The sequence below is a fragment of the Nomascus leucogenys genome, chromosome 20 (genome assembly GCF_006542625.1).
Source record: "Nomascus leucogenys isolate Asia chromosome 20, Asia_NLE_v1, whole genome shotgun sequence".
NCBI classification, from domain to species: Eukaryota; Metazoa; Chordata; class Mammalia; order Primates; family Hylobatidae; genus Nomascus; species Nomascus leucogenys.
Window position 1 is genome coordinate 11,736,069 of NC_044400.1, and position 16,060 is coordinate 11,752,128.

The following is a 16,060-nucleotide window of genomic DNA, read 5'->3' on the forward strand; positions in this document are numbered from 1 at the left end:
AATTTGTACAAATAGATAGACTCAGAAGATATTAGATTTTCTTTTTGATTTATTTGCTGTTGTAGTATGTTTGTTCTTTCCTTCGGAAAGATAGAATTGAGCATGTTTAGAAGCTAAAGGGGGAAGAAAGAGAGTATAATTGTCTTTTGAAGAAGCTCAAGGATGTACCAAAATTAAAATTTGTACAAATAGATGGACTTGGCAGATATTAGATTTGCTTTTTGGTTTGTTTGCTCTTGTAGTATGTGTATGCTTTCCTCTGGAAAGATAGAATTGAGCATATTTAGAAGCTCAAGGGGGAAGAAAGACTCATTCTTCAAAGTCTAAAAATGTTAGACCCTGAGAGTAAAGCTGATAGAGAATTTCAGCTCTAGCCCATCACTAACCATAAAAGGAAATTCAAATTTAATTTTATCTTAAATAATGGAGATAAAACATAAAATTTAATAAAAGTTTCAGAATGATTTGCTTAAACTGTTAAGTACCTTGGTAGACATAACCACAGAATAAGTCCTGCCTAAAAAAGGTGAATCTCACTCAATAGAAATAATAATAACAGTAAAAATAATAATCAGAGCTAAAATATAACTCTGTGCTTTCTATGTGACTGGTACAGTTAGAAATGCTTCGCATGTGTTATCTAATTTATTCTACGTGATTCTCCCGAACAGCTCCATGAGGTAGGTAGTATTATTATGTTGATTTTACAGACAGGGATACAAACACATATTTCCCCATGGTCCCACAACCAGTACTTGACACACATAGGCTATGAATCTAGGCAGTCTGAAAACCTTATTCTTAGTGTCTGAGCTAAGGCAACTGTCAAAACTAAACTGATTTAGAGCCTGGAAACATAAGGTATGGAGCCTCCCCTTCTTTCCTAAGGTCAACTGATGCTCTTTCAGATTGTGCTACCCTTGTAGGCTGTCAACTCCCCAGCTCCCTGGATGCATCGCTGCTATAAATCTATACCTTAATCACTATAACAGGACTGTTTCTTTATCAAGTATCAAAATCAAATTCTGCTACCTAAAAATCTCTGTAAATGAATCCAATCCAACGTCTTAGGGTGCACCTAGAGAGATTCTTGAAAACAGCAAATAGGGCCCATTATACAATTCTGCAACACAAGGTTCACTTCCCATCAGCAAACAAAAGATCAGGTGTATCAAATAATTTCTGGTAGATAACATTCCCCTGAATATGAAGATTTCTACTTGTCAAAAAGAAATCTGCTCTTCAAAGGAAGAGAAATAAGAACTTTTAAAAATAATTCAGCTGCACTCTGAATGATCTAAGACATATGCTAGCTGTGGACAACCTGGTCACTCTGCTATAGTTTCAAAACAGCTGTAAATGAGACAAAACCATGAAAGCTCAGTGTCATTTCTCTGAGTGACGGGGATAGAATAATTTTCAAGTACCTCAGCAGGTACCGTTTGTTTCTTTCACACTTGTATCATTTTACTTCTTTTTCTAATCCTAAAGAAAATCACATATAAAAAAACACAATGAATCCACAGTGATCACATCATATGTCTGTGTGGCACCTTTTCGGATTGTTCTAATGTACTTTAATTGTTTTTGTACTTTATGCACTGTTTATTTCATTGTTTTGCTCATGGTAATTTTTATTGCTATTGTTCTATATCTCTGTAAGGCATCTATGGACTGTAATTGAAGAATTACTTCTGTTGTTTTGGGCTCTTTTTTTTTCATTAATCACGTTCCAACAATTATTAACCTCTTCATTTACTATCATTATTTGTTTTGTTGTCTTGTAGCTTTGTTTTTCACCTACTAATGTGCCAGTGAAGATATTTCGTTTCTGTATCAACAACAACTTATTTTGTTTCTGTATCAACAACAACTAGAAAAATGCATTGCCATTTTAAGGAAAATATCTACTAAAAGTGAACATTTTCTGGCAACAAAAAAAATATGAGATTACTCAGCGTTTAACGTATATAAAATTTACCTTCTCAGGCCATTAATAGGCATTTATCTGCCACCAAAGTAATAACATTCATAAATGCTAACTTTTAAAGAAATATTACTCACCATAAAAATGTGTATTACTTTGTTCATTTAGAGCATCAGTCTCCAGCATTTTTGAGCGTGTAGAGCCCTTTCAAAGTAAAGTTAATAAGTTGTGGAGCCTCAATTCACTCATTTTCTTAAAAATGTGTATGAATTTTATTTGTAAGCATTGTATTCGCTGAGGAATGTTTCTCAAAAGATTTAGACTTCTTCAATATAGAATCTATAGCAATAGAGAAAATTATATCATTTTCACACTTCAAGTCTTAGTAAGATTTACACTCAGGCGTTTCTCTCGTCAGTTTAATTACACTTCTGTGTCTACAAAGATGACAGAGAAATGGCATGAATATTCTCTAGGTCTACAAAGATAAGAGAGAGATGGCTTGAATATTCTCTAATGCTAGTGAACTGAGTGATATTGTCTGCGTCTTAGTTAACTGAAATCTACAAGTCTCTCTCATACTCTTTCCTGTTGTTTCTTTACATTTTTGCAAACTTTGAAACTTATCATTTTACCATTTAAATGATATCCGTTCATTTTGTTTTCTTTTTCCTTCTCCTCTCCTACAGAGCTAGTTCCATATTTCATTTTCTACTCAGTTCTTGACAGCCTGAGCAGTTAGAGAAACTTATTCCTAATATACAAGAGTTAACTGTGTTATGTTCAAAACACCATACAGGACTGTTCACCTTTCATCCCGATGTTAGTCCCCACAGAGTAAATAAAGAAAAATAGTCAAAGGTGATCTGTCCTATTTGATCTTATGTGTTGTTCCCGTTAAACTTCTAAGTCATCCTATTATTTACTAGACTACAAGTACAGTCCGTTCTCGTGAATAACAATATCGCAATTAGACAAAATAAGATTTAGCACTTATGTACTAACCACAGTATATGTATTTAAGTCAAATAGAGTAGTTAATGTTACTAAATCTAATTATTATAAATTACATGTCTACTTTAAACTTATTACAAGATTTATTTATAACATGATTAATCTAATGTTTTATGTAGATTCAGCGGTGGTTGGTAGATGATGTTTGAACAATGTGAAATTGTATTTTAGGTTCTAATGAAAATATAATCTGTATTATCACATATGAGTAGAATAAAAATAATTGGAAGGGCTAAATGGATATGAGAACAGAAGTAAAAATAAGAAGTACTTTAAGCAAACAATACATGCATGCAAGTATAATTAATTATTCATAAAATGATCTTTGATTATTTTACTGAATTGAAACTTGGTTATCTTCTAACCTAGATTTCCTTGAACATATGAAAAACTGAGACCCAAAGAAGTACTGTTACTGCCTAACGTCACAGAGGAAATCATGGACAGACCTTGATCAGAAACCTGGCTTCCCAACTTTTATCCCATGAAAATTCCTTGAAAATAAACTATTTTGGTCAAATAATTTGCTTTTTATTACTTATTGTTTCCAATAGGGAGACCCACCTGCAGCTGTGCACTGGGTTTCACTGGGCCAAACTGTGGTAAGACAGTCTGTGAGGATTTTTGTCAAAATGGAGGAACCTGCATTGTGACTGCTGGAAACCAGCCTTACTGCCACTGCCAGCTGGAATACACCGGAGACAGATGTCAGTACTGTAAGTAAAAGCAGCACCCAGAAGCCAGCTTTGATGTTTATGTTAATCTTCTGATTTCCTGTATCCACTCTTTCCATTATTTTAATTTTAACTATCCCCTTTTTTTCAGGTTCAGTCTCTGTCACTCCAACAATTATTTACCCATTCTTCACCTTTCTCTTATTGTAAAGATTTTATCTTTCTTCCTCCCTCAGCTTTGATTCCATGGTCCATTATTATAACAATCCCCTGTGTACACCCTCAGCTGTGTACACCCTCACCTCTCTTCCCCTTTTGCACTTCTTAGCAAACCATAACCACAGTTAAATCCAATTCTCCATCTCTCCTGAACTGACATCCCATAGATGAATGCAACTGAAAAAAAACATCTAATCATATTGGTTGGTCTCATTTCAATTCTATCACTAATTTCAAATAGGCACTTACTAAGGCTTTCTAAGTAGTTCCCTAATCCATTGACCCTCCCACTCCCCTACATGTCTATGTTACACCTTCTCCTTCTCATGAAACCTCCAATGCTTTCTCCCTAACTTTACCCTCAGCTGAGAAACTTGCTTTATATTTTATTGATATGAATAGAAACCATCTAAAGAGAGCTGCTGCAAACTCACACTAGCATATCCCCCCAGCTTCTTTCTCCTATGCCCATGTACTTGTCTTTCTTCTTGTTACTAGGACCCCCAGGCTACATCTAACTCTATGCTCTCCATCTCAAGTCCTGACCCCTCTTGGCTACTCATGAACACATCTCCCACAATTGTCCCCTCTTTCTCCTGCTTTATGACTATTTTCCTGTCTGCCAAGTTCTTTCTGGAAAAAACCTTCACATGTGCCCACATCTCTTTTTTGTAATAACCTTATTTTTCTACTCTCTCCTTCTCTTTTTTAACAGAAGCATTACTTGAAAATATAGTTGTTCTCCACAATTCTTCTATTTATATTTTTTCTTAGATCCCACCTCTGTCAGGTTTTTATCTTTGCTGTTCTGCTGAAATATCTTTTATGAAAGTCAAGTTAATTGATTTTATTTAATGTCCACCATGTTGCCATATGTAATGATCAAATCTCAATTCTTATTTTACATCTACTTTCAGCAGTTAATCATTTCATCCTTCTTAAAACACCATCTACAAAGATTTTCATTCCTCTAGCCTTTGTTGGGGGATCTATATTGTTGAAATCTTTCAGATGTTTCACACACGCAACCAAAATTGAGACCTACTGCCTCGGCAATTTCACCCAATTGTATGTTTTTTTTAAACATCATCCAAATACTAATGACTGTAAATTTACATATCCTGCTTAACCTATTTCCTGAATTCCAGGTTTTTATACCTAAGTGTCTGTTTGACAGCTTGTTATCACTCTAATTTAAACTGATTTGTTTTTACCCCAAGATTTTTCAACAAGTTGAATATCCCTTATCTGAAGTACTTGAGACCAGAAGTATTTTGGATTTCAGATTTTTTTCGAATTTTAGAATATATCCATCTGTATAATGAGGTATCTTGGGGATGGAACAGAAGTCTAAATACAAAATTCCTGTTTCATATACACTTTATATATACCTTTATAGCCTGAAGGTAATTTTATATGTATTTTTTATAATCTTCTGCCCTCATTACGGGAGGTCAGGTGTGAAATTTTCCACTTGTGGCATCATGTTGGCACTCAAAACTGTTGGATATTAGAATATTTTACATTTCAGACTTTCCAATTAGAGATGCTCAATCTGTACCATAGTCTTTTCTATCTCTTTAAAAGAAAATATACTCACTGTCCAGACCAAAATAATTGAATTTTTTTGACCCCCCCCCCCTTTTTTTTACCTCCTGTTTTCACTCTCAGTTTTACCTTTAAATATACTCAGCATCTGAATACTTCTCACCACTCCATTCTACCAGCATCTCTTGCCTGGATTATTACTAATGGATCTCCATGCTCCCTTTCTTTGCCCCATAGTATCTATTCTCAAAAGGTCAGTCATAGTTCATTTTATTCACAATAGAATTGCTTTCTATCACAGTCACATTTATTGAGATTTTTCTACACCCAAGGACACTTGTAATTAATTACTTTTTTGCATTAGTTTTATTAATTCATTTAATCCTATCAATAAACTAGATATTGTTTTTTACTCTCATTACAGAAGAGGACACCAGGAAAAAATAAATAGGCTTCTGAATATTACCTATTTAGCATTTGCGAGAGCCAAGATTCAAACCAGGCAATTTAGCTTCAGGGCTCAGGTCACACCCCCAAAAGTTACATTAAATATCATTGAATTTTCACACAGAGTGGCCTAGGTTTTCGGTCGTTTTAGGAACTACATGAAACAGCACAGAGTCAAGCTATAATCATCGGCTTATTTGAGAATCAAGCGTAACACTTAGTATCTTGCCTCTGATAGTACAGAGGGGCCTCTTCTGCAGAAGCAAGAAAACATTTAAGTAGTTCATTTTCCAAATGTTTATTCTTATCATATTAGGCTAGCCTTTCCTTGACATACGTAGATGCCCCTACCCTAGGCCAATGTTCCTTTTCACATGCCTAACTTATTTCTTAAATGATGTGCATCACAGGCCAGAAGTTTATATGAAAATACAATCTGGTTACATCCATACATCCCTATATTATAACACTAATTAGCCGGGTGTGGTGGCTCACGCCTGTAATCCCAGCACTCTGAGAGGCTGAGGCGGGCGGATCACGAGGTCAGGAAATTGAGACCATCCTGGCTAACACGGTGAAACCCCGTCTCTACTAAAAATACAAAAAACTAGCCTGGCACAGTGGCAGGCGCCTGTAGTCCCAGCTACTAGGCAGGCTGAGGCAGGATGATGGCGTGTACCCAGGAGGCAGAACTTGCAGTGAGCCGAGATCACGCCACTGCACTCCAGCCGGGGCAACAGAGGAAGACTCGTCTCAATAAATAAATGAATAAATAAATAAATAACACTAATTATCCTTTCTCATGTATTGCTCACATCTTCACCATTCTCATTCCCCTCCTCACAACACAGCAGACTATCTCAACAAAACTTCCACCCACTAACTCATGTGTGTTTGTTTATTTTCTGTTCCACCATTGTCATGACCCCAAATGATTCCATGCAAATGAAGGACAACACTACTATCCCACTTAATGAAGACCCCTGTTACTATCCATCCTAGGTCCGCAGCCTCTCCTTTATTCTAGTAAAACCACACCAATTGCCCTTCCCTATATAGAGCCAGCTTCCGACATGTGACTCTGCGCAGCTTAAACACCATTTTCTTTTTGAAATTGTTCAAATTCTCAGTTTGAATCAAACTCTCCCTCCTCTTCTGACTCTGATCACTTTTACCTGTTGATTATGTACATTCCCCTTACTTGTCTGGGATCTTTTTGAGACTACAACCAACAATGGCACTTGCCAAATGAACAAAGGAACAAAGAATCACACAAATAAATACATAAATAAAAATAAATGATTTGAATAAATGTTAACAAAAGAACAATCAATTTAAAATCAATTTACCTTAAATGTAAAATTACATTTAATCAGTGTTCAATGATCTTGTAACTGTATGTGGTTCAACTAGAGCTAGTATTTTCTCCTCTGTCTTTTGGTTCCCAATTGGTAGAGCAACATAGAACATGTCATTTTCAGGCCGGGCGCGGTGGCTCACGCTTGTAATCCCAGCACTTTGGGAGGCCGAGGCAGGCGGATCACGAGGTCAGGAGATCGAGACCACGGTGAAACCCCGTCTCTACTAAAAAATACAAAAAAAATTAGCCGGGCGTGGTGGCGGGCGCCTGTAGTCCCAGCTACTCGGAGAGGCTGAGGCAGGAGAATGGCGTTGAACCCGGGAGGCGGAGCTTGCAGTGAGCCGAGACTGCGCCACTGCACTCCAGCCTGGGCGACAAAGCAAGACTCTGTCTCAAAAAAAAAAAAAAACAAAAAAAAAAGAACATGTCATTTTCACCTCTTGTTTTTATTTTTTCATTAGTTGAAACAATAGTATTCTTAATTTTTTTTAAACTAAGTTTAAAAATACTATGTGGCCATAGTTTGTATAGCAGTTCGGATCCTTCCAAAGAATAAATTCAGTTAGCTTATGTTTTAATTGACAACTTAATAGAATCACAGTCTGAGGTAGCCTGATGCATTATAAAGAGCTGCATTATAATTTTATTATCACTATTAGTAGAGCACTTCTCACCTTTTACTGCAAAGCACTTATTAAAATTTACCAATTAATCCTTAGACAGAGGTTAAATAACTTGCTCAAGGTCCCGAAGTAGTAATATTATAGTCAGAATTGGACCCCAGGAGTTGTTGATCAAGAAGTCAACAAACATTCTTGCAGTATGGTGATGCTGTTTTTTTTTGGCAGCATAATAAGTCTGTGGACAGTGGCATTAAAATGACAAATTCAACAGCTGACAAAAGCGTAATAAATTTAGGATCTATTAGATGTAAGCCGACAAGGTTCAGTGGACCTGGTGTTCTGTCAAAATTGTATCTTGCATATACAAAATATTCTCTCTATAAAAGAAGGAATGACAGAATGGTTCATTACAGTGCCTAATTAAAGGTCCATTAGTGGGAGGTAAAACATCAGTTCTTAGTTGTGCTGAGTAAAAACATTTCATAACTCTAATAGCAATATAAAGTCCTGAGGTCTGAAATGCAAATTAATTTTAACAGCAGCCCCGGGGAGGAGAGGCAAAGATAAATAATGGTAAAAGTAAAATCAACTATTCTTTAAGTAAGTTGTTAAAGAACAAATATAGCTGCACTTCTCGCTATTCTAGAACAAGGATTACTAGTATAAATAAAAATAAATAAGTGAGCATGACATTTTGGATTTAAATCTAGGTGTTAAGTATGAGATTAACCAATATCTGAAGTTATTTGTGATTAAATGATAACATTAGGCCAACTGGGCCAATTAAGACCAATTGGATCTGTGTCTAAGAACTAGGTAGTCAAATTAAGTGAAAACCTGCTTGTTCTCTCATTAATACTTTCAAAGTCCTCTAGTAACCTGCTTAGGGAACCATTATAATTTCAATTAGAACTAGACTTATCAGAAGTATACCTGTATGGCTTAGTCTCCCTGGTTCCAGTAAGTACAGACATTAAGTAATGTCCCTACTTACAGAGTTAGAAGTACCCAACAGTAATCCAAAGATATCATGTTTTGTAATCTGTATTGGAACCACAGACTATGAAGTATCTTATAAAACGATTATGCACTATAGATATAAGCCTATCATATTTGATGACACGATGGGATTATTTTTATCATTTGTCTTCTAGGGTAGCTTTATCTCATGAGTCAGTTCATCAGCGAATATGTTTTGAGGTTTACAATGAACCTGTCACTATGTTCGGCATTAAGAAAGGAAACAGTGAGGTCAGAAACATTTTCTATTCTCAGTAAACTCACAGTGTAATGTCTGAATCTAAAAAGGAAACAAGTTATTACAGGTCAATTTAATGAAACACAGAGGCTACTGGAACCCTCAGAAAGACCATAGAGTTTAGCCTTTAAGAAAATTTCTTGAAGGAAGTGGTGTCTAAGCTGAGATCACAAGAAATCAAGAAGCTAAGGAGATGAGAAAGGGAAGCAGCAAGGGGGAACAGCATACACAAAGGAACGGCATATGCAAAGGGGAAGCAGCAAGGGGGAACAGCATATGCAAAGAGGGAACAGCATATGCAAAGGGAAAGCCTTTGGAAATTTATTTTTCCTGTTTCTATTAGATTTTTCTACAGGAGGGCTGGCAAAAGAAATCACACTCAGTAAACATGTGTAATGTTTTAATCCCAGAGATGTTGCTATGACACATTATTTTATCTAATATGTGAATATGTATCCTTTCAACAAATGCTCACAGAACCCTTTGAGATTAATATTATTAGTCTAAATTTGCAAGCACCAACAAAATGAGATTAAGCAGTTTTCCCTAATTTGCAATTTAGAGAGCACAGGAACCACAGATTTTAGCTTTGTGGATCTGACTCTGAAAATAAGGCTTCTCCAACATTTATGCAGCCAACAGACACATGAAAAAATGCTCTTCATCACTGGCCATCAGAGAAATGCAAATCAAAAACCACTGTGAGATACCATCTCACAACACTTAGAATAGTGATCATTAAAAAGTCAGGAAACAACAGGTGCTGGAGAGGATGTGGAGAAATAGGAACACTTTTACACTGTTGGTGGGACTGTAAACTAGTTCAACCATTGTGGAAGTCAGTGTGGTGATTCCTCAGGGATCTAGAACTAGAAATACCACTTGACCCAGCCATCCCATTACTGGGTATATACCCAAAGGACTATAAATCATGCTGCTATAAAGACACATGCACATGTATGTTTATTGCAGCACTATTCACAATAGCAAAGACTTGGAACCAACCCAAATGTCCAACAAGGATAGACTGGATTAAGAAAATGTGGCACATGTACACCGTGGAATACTATGCAGCCATAAAAAATGATGAGTTCATGTCCTTTGTAGGGACATGGATGAAGCTGGAAACCATCATTCTCAGCAAACTATTGCAAGGACAAAAAAACAAACACCACATGTTCTCACTCATAGGTGAGAACTGAACAATGAGAACTCATGGACACAGGAAGGGGAACATCACACTCCGGGGCCTGTTGTGGGGAGGGATGGCATTAGGAGATATACCTAGTGTTAAATGACGAGTTAATGGGTGCAGCACACCAATGTAGCACATGTATACATTTGTAACTAACCTGCACGTTGTGTACATGTACCCTAAAACTTAAAGTATAATAAAAAAAAAAAAAAAAAAAAAAAAAGAATCTAGAGTTCTACAGTGGTGTGAATGTTATCCCTGCAGGGATGGTTACCAAGAAATATCAGAAATAAAGAACTTCAATGAAAAAAAAAAAAGTCAGGAAACAACAGTTACTGGAGAGGATGTGGAGAAACAGGAACACTTTTACACTGTTGGTGGGACTGCAAACTAGTTCAACCATTGTGGAAGACAGTGTGGCAATTCCTCAAGGATCTAGAACTAGAAATACCATTTGACCCAGCCATCCCATTACTGGGCATATACCCAAAGGAATATATGTCATGCTGCTATAAAGACACATGCACACGTATGTTTATTGCGGCACTATTCACAATAGCAAAGACTTGGAACCAACTCAAATGTCCAACAATGATAGACTGGATTAAGAAAATGTGGCACATATACACCATGGAATACTATGCAGCCATAAAAAGGGATGAGTTCATGTTCTAGGGACATGGATGAAGCTGGAAACCATCATTCTCAGCAAACTATCGCAAGGACAAAAAAACCCAAACACCACATGTTCTCACTCATAGGTGGGAATTGAACAATGAGGACACTTGGACACGGGAAGGGGAACATCACACACTGGGGCCTGTTGTGGGGTGGTGGGAGGAGGGAGGGATAGCATTTGGAGATATACCTGATGTAAATGATGTAAATGACGAGTTAATGGGTGCAGTACACCAACATGGCACATGTATACATATGTAACAAACCTGCATGTTGTACACATGTGCCCTTGAACTTTTTATGTATATATATAAAGAAAACTAGGCTTCTCCTGGTATTATATATTTTTCTGCCATTCAATGTACTGCCCACCATGCTGTGACTTTTAAAGACTCACTAGAACACTCAAAGCTCAAATGGCATACTGGCTCAACCTGGTCTTTCAAACTTCTACACCATAGAAAAGAAGCACTAATGGGAACTTTAATCTTGAGCTGTTAAGCTTACAGCAGGCCCAGCTAAACGAGACCAAAGCATTTTTAAAATGATCAGGAAAAGAGAACAGAATGTTTTCAGTTGTTCCTGTTAATATGAAGGTCAATTATTCGAACCGAGCCTAAAGCTTTGAGAAAGAATTGTCATTTGGAAAGTGAAAGTACCCATAAGAACCAACCCCTTCCTTAGTATTTGAATATTTAAGATTCTTTACGACATTCACACTTAGACTAGCACAGCATTTTGGAGCCCTGTCTACTGTCTCCAACTCTTTTCCTCTTAATGAGAAAGTAAGTTTTGTCTTCATTCAAGTTCTTATCATCCCTTGTCTGGATTAATGCAGCTTGTACCTTTTCTTCCAACCTTGAAAACCTGTTTGCCTCCAAAGTGCATCTGCTGTAATTGTTAATACCTCTTTTTCGTGACACATTAGGCCCTCAATGTCTGCTAAACCTCTTTAATCCCCCTACTTTGTCTTCTTAACTCTCCTTTTCCCTAGAATCTCAGCACTTCTCTTTGCCAGTTTTCACTTTATATTCATATTGTTCATGAATATCTACCCCACTAGAATATTAAACAGGCTACAATGTTTTGCACACCTCATCAATCTTGCAAGTGAACTCAGTGCCTGGAATTGAGGAGTCTGGATGCATGTGAGCAAAGTAGAAAGATCCTCTTTACAGACTGCTAGGCACAGTTATTTTTCTGTGCTCTAGCAAGATCCCTCTCCAAAGGCAGGATCAGAGTTCTGGGCCATATTTTCTTAAAAATTCATGAAGATCCTTGATGGTCCATGAGAAACTGGGTGCTTACATTCCAGTTTCAAAGATTAAAAAAAAAAGTGTAAAAATAATATTAGATTTTAATCAATGTGAAGGGAATAGATAGATACATATAATTTTCTAGTGTGATAATGATAGAGAATGTTGAGGTAAGGGTAAAATAATTAATTATTTTAGTTATTCTTTTACCCTAGATTATTTTGAAAAAATTGTCAGGGTTGTAAAAATTTGTTGAAGACCATTTTGACCCAATAGTAAAACTAGACTTTTCAAACAGATTTTTGTTTTAATGTTATGCCTTCATTAAAAAAAGTAAAAATAATAAGAGGAAAATAATTTTAGGCATACTTGCTTATACATAAAAGGAAATTTATTAGAAACCAAGGTATGTTTTTCCAAGCAGATATTAAGTCATACGTGATTTGAAACTACAAATGCTGATTATTAAAATTAACTCATTCAACTGATATATATTAAACAACATTAAATATCATTCATTGCTCTAGGCATTGGGGATTTATCAGTATAAAAATTCTTTGAAGACACTTGGCTTGTATAACTTTGATGAATAGAAAAACAACTGACGTATCTTTTTAGGGTAAAAGTTAGGTAAAGCGGGCTTCGAGTTGTATAGTCAAAAATGATAAAAGATCAGAATTGGACTTTATTTCATACTACTTAGAAGCATACCATTTTTCACATAATTGTTTGAAATTTCAGCAGCATGTTTATAAAATTAAACTACTGATAAACTTTTATCTCTACACCATGGAACTTGCACTTGAAATATTACTAATTATATTTAGTAATTTTGGTGAGCACTAGTGAATAAAAAATTTTAAGAATGCTTAATTACTCTTGTTGGCATCATAGCAGGAACTTTTTCCATGCCAGCTTCACCTGATATTGAGGCAACTCTAATCTTACAATGCTTCACCTTTACTTATGCCAAGGTGGTTTAATCTTCTACTTTCATGCCATGTTAGCATTACAGACATGTTTTGACCCTTCTTTTTACAACGTAAAGAAGAATCCATATACAAAGCAGTATAAAGACAATGAAAGGCATCTCAAAGTTACTTAGCTGTAGGTTGAAAAATGATATGTCTCACAACTAATAGTAACCTTTTAATGGATTTGTATTTGAATATCTATTGGGAAATCTCCTTTCCCTGAAAAAAAAATAATGCATGGCTTTTCATGAATAGAAGCCATGACTGTGATTCTGCTATACTTGGTGTTAAGTAAATTGCATGGATTCACAAATAATTACCTGAAAACAAAATTGAGTATTTAAAGCAATGTAGCACATAAATTATTCAGAGACATACAGATTAAACAAAAATATTTGAGGCTTACCTCAACCCAAACAAATTGTTGCTAGTTAAATGCCTCTGCTAACATCACTTTTAAAAGTTCAAGTGTAAATTTAAGAGTAACTTTTAAACATAGTTATTTATATCAAATTTGGAATGTCTACTAAACATGCTTTGAAAAAAATGCTATGAGTCAGAAATCTTTAAATATTTTAAAGAGAAGAGATAAAATTCTTTTTTTATAGATAACATGATAACCTTTATGTTTAACTATTAAAGATTTAATCACTACAAATTGGTATTATGAGTCTGTTTTATATAAAAGATATAACCTCTTTGTAGGTATACTGCTAGAAACATTTGGTATTTATCCTTATTATAGATAAGAATGGCAAAAGAGACTATGAGTCAGTATGTCATCGTCAGCTGTCAAGGAAAAAAAAAATTCCGAAATTTTAAATTTATATGTTCTGAGTCCAAGCGTATAAAGATGAGAGAAAGGAGGAAAGATTTATAATGTATCCAATGGTCATATAGCCTATCATCAAATAAAGAATATATAATAGCAGAAATAGAAAATATGTGAAATAGTGCATTTAATTTCATTTTTATAGATGCAAAAATACATCATAAATCTGATTAAATAAGTGTAGACATTTTTAAATCCACTACATTTTCCAACAAATAAAGTAAAAGTTCCAACAAATGAAAGCAAAGTTAAATTAAAATGTAATGTCATGCCAGAGACATAATAATTTTTCACAATATAGATCCTCAATAATATGAAAATAACCTATTAAGAGAAAAACCAGTGAATCAGATACATCTTAAGTACAGAGTACCATGGGAATAGGAAGCCACTTAGTTTGTAATAGTACTAGATTAGTTCAAAGGTCAAGTGACTACATTTGGATTTTTTTTTTTTACTTGCAATATCCCTTGAAGATCCATGTCTAAATCCATGGTAATAATATGATCTAAATTTCAGTTTGACAAAACAATTTGTATTTTATTAGTTTCGAGAACTTGGAAGATTTATAATGATGATCTCAGAGCAACCTTTCCTTGAAAATCAACTAACAGAAATGAATCAACTTATTGGCAGAAACAAATAAATTCAGATGGATAGGACCACGTAATGAATGGCACCAGATTTAACTGATTGCTCGATTAACATCTCAGGACAAGAATTAAGGTCACTTCCGTGGTGCCTCTAGACCATGAAGAACCAGAATTAAGCTAGAATTTTTCAACTCTAGATTTCAGTGCTCCTTACATTACAAAGTAGTGTAGGATTCTGATTTTTTTAGGTTCCGACATTTTTGGTCAGATCCCTTATCTAGACCTAAATAAATAAATGTTTTAAAACAATTTCAGTGGATTTTTGAACTTTGTTGGATATATAGTCTGAGTTCACACTCCTAGAATATGTCAAATGAGATAGATTTGTTGAAGAAATGCTAGGTTTTAGAGGTGAAGAGGCAGAATTAAAATATTGTTTTTGAATCATGTAAAACTATCTGAAGTAAATATGTATGAACTAACAAAGAGTATTCTATAACTTTGGTTTCTCAAACTATTATTTTCATCATGACAGGTGACACTCAGTTACACTCTCTGTAAAAAAAAGTTAGTATTTCCTAAAATTGTAAGTTTAAAGTGCGATAATCTATAAGAAAAGTCTTCTGTAAATTGTAAAATTAAATGCAAATATTTTTATAATTTTCATTTTAAAAGATATTTTGAGCGCTGCTTATATACATATATAAGGTCATATATATTTAGGTATCATATAATTTAGATAATGAAAATAAACATTTTATAGCATCAGATGCTTCACTTCATAATTTCTAAAATGATACATGAATTTAGAATGGACTTTTGCATTGAGTCATTTAAAGTAAGTAGATCAGAACACTGATGAAAATAGTTTTATGACTGGGCTTACTTCCATGCACGATTAGATTATGAGCTCTGGAAGCTGAAAAGCTTAGTCTAATTCTGTGGCATGCCACATTTCTGGGAATTTGGCAAGTCACATTTTTATTCATATGGCATGTCTAGAGTGGCCAATAGTTGGTTCACTGATCCAGCATCCGAGTGTCTGTTTTATGTAGGCACTGGATATCCAAGGGCTCTCTCATTGGCACTTGATGGCATCTGTCTTCGCTTCCCGAGTGATTTTCCTTTCCAGCCTCCCTCTTCTATTCCTCCATCTGAACACAAACCCATGCTGGAAAACTTCGATTAGTTTCAGAATAGGACGAACCAGCCTTGGATGATCCAATATTTATAAAAATTTATAACTTGCTTAGGGGTTTTAAAGCTAAACAATCAGCAGTATTACTCTTGTTCTCTGCCTTCCATAGTGCCCTGCTTTCCAAGGGGAAGTGCTCATTTATTAATTCAACAAACATTAGTAGAGCATCTACTGTGTGCCAGCCACTGAGGCTTGGGATTTCATTATAAATAAAACAGAAAACCGCTCTTATTGTACTGCTTTATTTATAAAGAATATGCAAAC

General features: G+C 35.2%; 1 protein-coding gene across 1 annotated transcript in view; it reads left to right on the plus strand.

The window, feature by feature from the left end:
- Positions 1-16,060, plus strand: part of LRP1B (LDL receptor related protein 1B) — a 1,933,392-nt gene that overhangs the window by 1,856,541 nt on the left and 60,791 nt on the right. Inside the window, exon 84 of the mRNA XM_003267617.4 lies at positions 3,496-3,657. Coding sequence (XP_003267665.2) covers positions 3,496-3,657 — 162 coding nt within the window. The remainder of the gene's footprint in view (positions 1-3,495; positions 3,658-16,060) is intronic.